The following is a 7500-nucleotide window of genomic DNA, read 5'->3' as shown; positions in this document are numbered from 1 at the left end:
CAGCTCGTTTTCCGTCCCACTCTGCTGTGACTGCAGCGTCTCGTTCAGCCAACGTTGCTGTGTTACTCTCCAGGTCCCGGTCCCATCTTCCCCCTCCTCCCCGTCCCCGCCCCCCTCCGTAGCCACCTTCCCCTCTGCCGCCCCCTCTGCCTCCCCACCTTCCGTCATCTCCGCCCCTTCTGCCTCCCCACCTTCCGTCATCTCCGCCCCTTCCTCCATAACCACCGCGGCCCCTTCCTCCGCCTCCTCGTACGACTCGGACTTCCTCTTCCTCCACATCTCGCTTCTTGTCCCACTCTCCTTTAGGTGTGACGTCACGTTTGTCCCACTCTCCTTCAGCGCTGACGTCACGCTTGTCCCACTCTCCTTCAGCGCTGACGTCACGCTTGTCCCACTCTCCTTCAGGTGTGACGTCACGCTTGTCCCACTCTCCTTCAGGTGTGACGTCACGCTTGTCCCACTCTCCTTCAGCGCTGACGTCACGCTTGTCCCACTCTCCTTCAGGTGTGACGTCACGCTTGTCCCACTCTCCTTCAGGTGTGACGTCACGCTTGTCCCACTCTCCTTCAGGTGTGACGTCACGCTTGTCCCACTCTCCTTCAGATGTGACGTCACGCTTGTCCCACTCTCCTACGATTGATGAAATGATAAATCAATAAATACGCAAAAGAAAGAATGTTAATGAATATCTAAACTGCGAACAATTTTGTCAGAAACAGGTTCACTTATATCACTTATTGATTCGACATCTTCTATCATTCTCAGGGCCGGACTAGGCGAAGAGGAGGGGGGGGGGGTTGCCAGTGGTGGCCTAGGGGGACATCCCCCCTGGCGGCAGGGGCGGATCAGTTCATTTTATGACTGGTTTTTTTCAAAAGTATATTGTGAAGATATGGGTGTGAAGGCGCAAAGCGCCGAGCCGACGGCGCGAAGCGCCTAGCTTGCTAGGGGGGTCCGGGGGCATGCCCCCCCGGAAAATTTTGAAAAAAAGGATGCAAAATGGTGCAATCTGGTGCATTCTGAGGATGATCATTACCAGTTTCAGGCAGCAGATTTTGTCACTGATTAATACCCCAAAAATTGAAACTCAATGTAAAATAAAGAAATGCATACCTCATTCAATATTTTTATTTTTTGGCTGGGGGGGGGGTCCGGAAACCCTAGAACCCACCCCCTCCCCCCTCGTTGTGGGGGTCAGGGGGCGAAGCCCCCTGAAGCTGACGGGTAGGTCATATTCTGAGATAGGACAAAGGTCGCTCCTTGCATGAAACGGCATAAAATAAGCAATAATAAAAACAAAATTAAATAAGTAAGGTACATGTTTAGGCTAGGGGGGGGGTTGCGCAACCCCCATAACCCCCCCGGTAGTCCGGCCCTGATTCTTCTGATTTCCTTTTGAAAGAGACTGTGTTTCATGATGGCCTAAGTGACCCGCAACACCATTTAACTACTCACACCAATTGTCATCCTACATACGTGAGAGAGACCACTCATGAGATAACAAAATCGTTCAAACCACATGTGTGTATATCATGTAAATGAGGTTGGTCAAACTAGTTTGGCAGGAACCTACTTTTCCACTGCTTTTGATGCCAAAGTCACCAAGACAAACGTCATAATGGAAACATCTTTGCACCTGCTGTTTTTACCCTGGAAGAGTTTTCAGTACTAACACGTCACGCTACACTTTCTGAAGTGACGTTTCTTTGCTTTGACGTAAAAGATTGCACGAGGCTTTGGAAGAGATCGAGGTTCCAAAAGAAGCGTCTTCTATTTGGACGCCTCGACTGCGGAACGTTTTGAATAAAATACACGTAAATACGGTATGTGGGATAAACCGAATACTACATGGCTTATTGTGTCGTACCAGATTTACACTCGTTGCTTTTTCAAATATTGAAAAGTTCGCTTTCGCTCGCAGCTCAATATTTAAAAAAGCAACTCGTGTAAATCTGGTACAACATAGCAAGCCATAGTAGTATCCTCTATGTTCATAACCAGAATAGCTGAACAGCAGTAGCAATGTAACGATGTGTGATTCTAGCCCTTGATTGCCGCAATACATATCTCATACGTTTTTCGCTTCCGGGAAAAAATGAATACTCTGACAAGGGAAACAACCAGTGTATATTGCCCTTTGATTTGCAGCAAGATGAGTGGTCCCTGGAGACCATTTTCTGTTATGGTGTATTTTGTGTGTTTTAATATAATTTCTGAACTAAATTCTTCCGGCAGTCAATGGGTCAATAATCCGGGTGAGTAAGACTGTTTAAGGAAAGAAAAAGCCCCATAATAACGTGTAAAAAAAACATCCCAAAAAAAGCAACAACAACAACAACAAACAAACAAACAAACACACACACACAAAAAAGAAAAAAGAACAAGCAAGCAAACAAACAAACAAATAAACAAACAAACAAACAAACAAACAAACAAGCAAAGTAATTGATGTACCTTGTTTATTATGAAATTTTAATCAATTCTTCCGGCATTAAAAGAGTCAATAGTCAGGTTGATTAAGAAAATACAAAAGCCCCACAATAACGTTTACAATAAACACAAAAAACGAAAAGAAACAAGGAAACAAAGAAACAAAGAAACAATCAAACAAACAAACAAACAAACAAACAAACAAACAAACAAACAAACAAACAAACAAACAATCAAATAAACAAACAAACAAACAAACAAACGATCAAACAAACAAAACTTACAAACAAACAAACAAACAAGAAAGATATCACCGAGATGCTTTTAACTTCCCTTATGTATGCCTGATGTTTTTATCAAACCGATGACTTTCATCTAGCCATAGAGACAAATGAACGATCACATTTCCTTCCACTGTACAAAAATAAATTATTTTTCTTGGTTAAACGCATAGAAGTATATATTTTACAGTCAATAAGTGAAAATTTTAGTCATTACGTGTAATGACTGTTTCATGCAGGCATTACGTGTAATGACTCCAATCTCTACATTCAAACAAATATATATTATGTAAAAGAAAAAACACCATATACGTTTCTTTCAAATGTTAGCCTTGATCACCTTAACCTGAGTTGAGAACAAACTATTAATGTAAAGCTACTGAAGTAGAGGACACTTTAGGAATAAGCAGACACATGGAACACCGTTAGGTTAACAGCCATTTGTATTCAGCCGAGTACAGTCCCTTTGCAAGCTACCGTCATGCAAGAGTAGTTGCCCCTGATCCAGGGTGCAATCTACAGTTACCACAGCTACCAAATCAATGTTGTCAATGGATTGAAAACAGTTAAAGAAAGTAGCTGAACGCGCTGACTCTTTGAGAAGAAACATCATGCAAAGTTACATGCAACAACACAACATTTATTAGTTTAAAGGTTTGGCTAAAAACGAAGAAAATAATGTGTGCTCACTAAGAGAATAAACTTTTTGAAATATATTCGAAACAAAAAAACAAACAAACAAACAAACAATCAATACAGAACAAATCAACCAAACTAACACCATACAAAAAGTGATGGAAATCCGTTTGTTTGTTTAACACCCAGCCGACAACGAAGGGCCATATCAGGGCGGTGCTGCTTTGACATATAACGTGCGCCACACACAAGACAGAAGTCGCAGCACAGGCTTCATGTCTCACCCAGTCACATTATTCTGACACCGGACCAACCAGTCCTAGCACTAACCCCATAATGCCAGACGCCAGGCGGAGCAGCCACTAGATTGCCAATTTTAAAGTCTTAGGTATGACCCGGGGGTTCGAACCCGGCACGGCCTCCCGATCACGGGACGGACGCCTTACCATTAGGCCAACCGTGCCGGTATGGGAATCCGTTAAGCTCGTAGAGAAGGCCGTGTGACTTTTACAAGACAAACAAACAAACAAACAAACAACAACACAACGAACTTATAAACTATAAAAAAAACCACAGACATCAAAACGGACTGAACAATAAACAAACATCAACACTTACCTGTGGAAGCGGAAAAAGCCCCAGTCAGCAAAAGTGCCAACAAAAGGGACATTACCCCGGTGGTAGCCATGTTGCTTGGAATTACCGCCCTTTCTGTTTCTCCTCCACTCGTTTTCGCTGCTGCAAATACTCTGGCGTTTTACCGGAACAGGAACTGAAGTAGTTGTTTTCCGCTGTAGGGGACGTGTTGTATTTGACCAGTTTTTGTTTTACTTATATAGTCTGTGGACACAAGCTGATAAATTTCTCTGACTACTGTTATCTTCGAGAGTAATACATCGTAGAAACTACGTACCTTTATTTGCTGACCGAAAGTGATTGTTTCTGTCTTGTATTGCTACTGTACGATGCTTGTGAAAGCAATATTGTTGTTTTGGCGGGTGAGATGACAAAGACGATACCGTCAGTCTGCGTGGGTGAAGCAATCTATGCTTAATCTTCACTGTAATGAAAAAAAGAAAACAAGTCGCGTGACGCGAAATTAATACATTAAGTCAATATGTCAAACTCACAGAATAACACTGAACGCATTGCATTTCAGGAAGACCATGCTTCGTGGATATTCCCCGTTACTGAGACTCACGTAGAAAACATAGCAGATAGCTTGAAGTGACAAGCCGGTATAGCGCACTAGCGGGCAGCGCTTACTAGGAAAGCACGCTTTTTTGAATTCTTTTTAATTTTTCCAAAATCATTCATTAATTTGTCAGCTTCCAAGCTGAAAGGCAATCCCACAGTCCGGGCTTCGTGAAAGAATGCTTGAGTAAAATGTCACTACATTTGATTTAAAAGTGACGGCACCACAGTGCGGGCTCAACTTTTGCAAACTGTCGAATATGACGTCATCAAAAATATATATCGAAACATTTTCATAAAAACCTTGCGGGGATATCATTTGGGAGAACTTAGATGTACATTTTCATAAAGATCTGCCCAGTAGTTTTCCTGGAATTGCTGTTCACACACACACACACACACACACACACACACACACACACACACACACACGCACGCACGCACGCACACACATACGCACACACATACACCCATACAAACACATACACACACACACACACACACACACACACACACACACACACACATCAAACCACCACCGTCGTCTCAAAACATTTATCAAAACTGGACTAAAGGCACACAAATAAAACACACACACAACAACATGTTAAGAGTTGGATGAAACAATTGTTGTGTGTGTGCTCAAACAACCGAGTCAGCTCTTTGGAGAGCTTAGGCCAAACAAACAAAAAATAGTCTGTTTACGGTAACATAGACCCCAAAAATAGGGTCGGTAGGTCGGGATTTTTTTTTTCCCCCCAAAACCATATTTTTACGTTATTTTGCCAAAAAAAACAAAAAAATGTTTATTTATTTTTCTTTATTTATTTTTTTTTCTCCCCCAAATGCCAAAAAAAAAAAATTCTAGGGTCGCGCGAAAAAAATAGGGTCGGTCGGGTTACCGTAAACAGACTATTTCTTTTTTTTGGCCTTATCCAAGTTGAACTATTTTTCATTCTTTATCTGTTAGTGAGAAAATTCATCCCTGGTGAGTGTTGTTGTTTTTGTGTTCCTCTCTCCCCCCCACCCCCAATACTTTTAAGCTTGCAGAAAGAGCAAGTATTATTGTCTACGAGCTGTCAGGAGATAAAAGTGTGACAAACTGTCTTGTGATTTTGTCACACACGTGACCAAATGAATTGCAGGAACCACATTGTCGTAATCATTTTACCCATCCATATTATGCTCACACACACACACACACACACACACACACACACACACACGCACACACACACACGCACGCACACACACACATACACACACACACATACAAACATACACACACAAACACGCACACACACACACACACACACATGGCGAGAGAGAGAGAGAGAGAGAAAGAGAGTGAGAGAGAGTGAGAGAGAGAGAGAGAAAGAGAGAGAGAAAGAGAGAGAATGAGAGAGAGAGAATGAGAGAGAGAATGAGATAGAGAGAGAGAGTAAAAAGAGAGAGAGAGGGAGAGAGAGAGAGGGAGAGAGAGAGAGAGAGAGAGAGAGAGAGAGAGAGAGGGAGAGAGAGAGAGAGTATGTGCGCGCGCGCGCGTGTGTGTGTGTGTGTGTGTGTGTGTGTGTGGCCTGAACGACTGCTAAGGAATTTCAGATGCTTTTTTAGTGCAACTCTCAATTCTTAGCAAATGTGATATGTTTTAGCTTTGTTTTTTAGTGCAATTTTTCTTAGTAAATGTGATGTATTTTATGTCTGTAACCGCCTGACACTGCATGGCAATTTTCTTTGTTTTTATAAGGACAGTAACATTTTGAGTCTTGAGTCTTGGAGGTGAAGGGAGGTAGGTTTTTTTTGATTTTTGTGTATTCGGAACCGAAAGTCGGTAAAAACTAGCAGACGATGCTCTTTTCAGTATCCCTTTCCTTGTGTTACGAAAGTCGAATAGTGCATAAATGTCGTTTTTCTGAGGCAGAGCAGTGTGTGAAACTGGTTCATATTCTTGTATTTGATGGGGTTTGTGCTCCGTTTATGCTCTTAGTGTTGATTGACGATACGACTAGCAGTCGCAGAAGTCGCCAAGTATGAGAATGGCGGCCCTTTATGTTGGGGAAGGTGGCCTAATATGGACCACTTTTTTTTCTTGCTGATAATTTGCTTGTTCTCTTGGGAAGAAGTTTCATTTTGTGTTTGGTAGTCCTTTTCTCTTAGTTTAACAGTTAGGCCTAATCAGAGTGAATAAGCTTTGATAGCCATTCAGCAAAATTTAATTAAAGAAAAAGTTACAAACTCAAAAAGTCATAAGAGGCCTTCACCTATCACTGTAAAAAGCCCCCAATACTTAGTGTTCAAGTCAGACTAATTAAAATATGCTTTAGATTTATCTGTTACGGGTTGATGAGAGCATTATTAGAAGCACAACAGGAAATTTATTTTTACTCTGTTTTTGATAAGCTTCTTTATTTTCCTGTTGTGCTTCTAATAATGCTCTCATCAACCCGTAACAACAAACAAATATCAAGTTAATAATTTGTTTGTTGACATTTTGAGGGCTATTAATAGGTTATTTTTTAGCAAGCTTCTTAATGAATCTATAAATATAGCCTTTAGCTTTTATTTTCTTCGATTTGTTGAAGGTGGTCCATATTACGCAACACACACGTACTTTGAGATGTTGGTATTTTTGTTTGCAGTAGAAACTCGGGGTCAACACGGCTAAATTGTAACAAATACAGTCTTGGTTTAAGCGTGTTTATTCAAATTCTCATACACACGTTTCAAACAATAACAACATTAAGAACGTTAACAAGCAGATTGCTTATGGACACGTTCTTGAAATTATAATCAATACACATTCAGATAGCAAAACATGGCGAACAAGTGATAGCTTCAACACTTATCTTGATAATCTTTAATTATATTTTATACAAATAGGGTAAAGAGAGAGACAGGGAGAGAGAGAGAGAGAGAGAGAGAGAGAGAGAGAGAGAGAGAGAGAGAGAGAGAGAGAGAG

General features: G+C 41.5%; 1 protein-coding gene across 1 annotated transcript in view; it reads right to left on the bottom strand.

Annotated features, from left to right (window-relative positions):
- Positions 1–4139, bottom strand: part of LOC138974788 (cilia- and flagella-associated protein 251-like) — a 4592-nt gene extending 453 nt beyond the window's left edge. The window contains exons 1-2 of the mRNA XM_070347516.1: positions 3966–4139; positions 192–630 (exon numbers count right to left, since the gene is read on the bottom strand). Coding sequence (XP_070203617.1) covers positions 192–630; positions 3966–4035 — 509 coding nt within the window. The 5' untranslated portion in view covers positions 4036–4139. The remainder of the gene's footprint in view (positions 1–191; positions 631–3965) is intronic.
- Between the last annotated feature and the right edge of the window lie 3361 nt (positions 4140–7500).

This window comes from Littorina saxatilis, linkage group LG8, assembly GCF_037325665.1.
Source record: "Littorina saxatilis isolate snail1 linkage group LG8, US_GU_Lsax_2.0, whole genome shotgun sequence".
Lineage (NCBI taxonomy): Eukaryota > Metazoa > Mollusca > Gastropoda > Littorinimorpha > Littorinidae > Littorina > Littorina saxatilis.
This window is presented reverse-complemented; position numbering and strand designations above follow the sequence as displayed.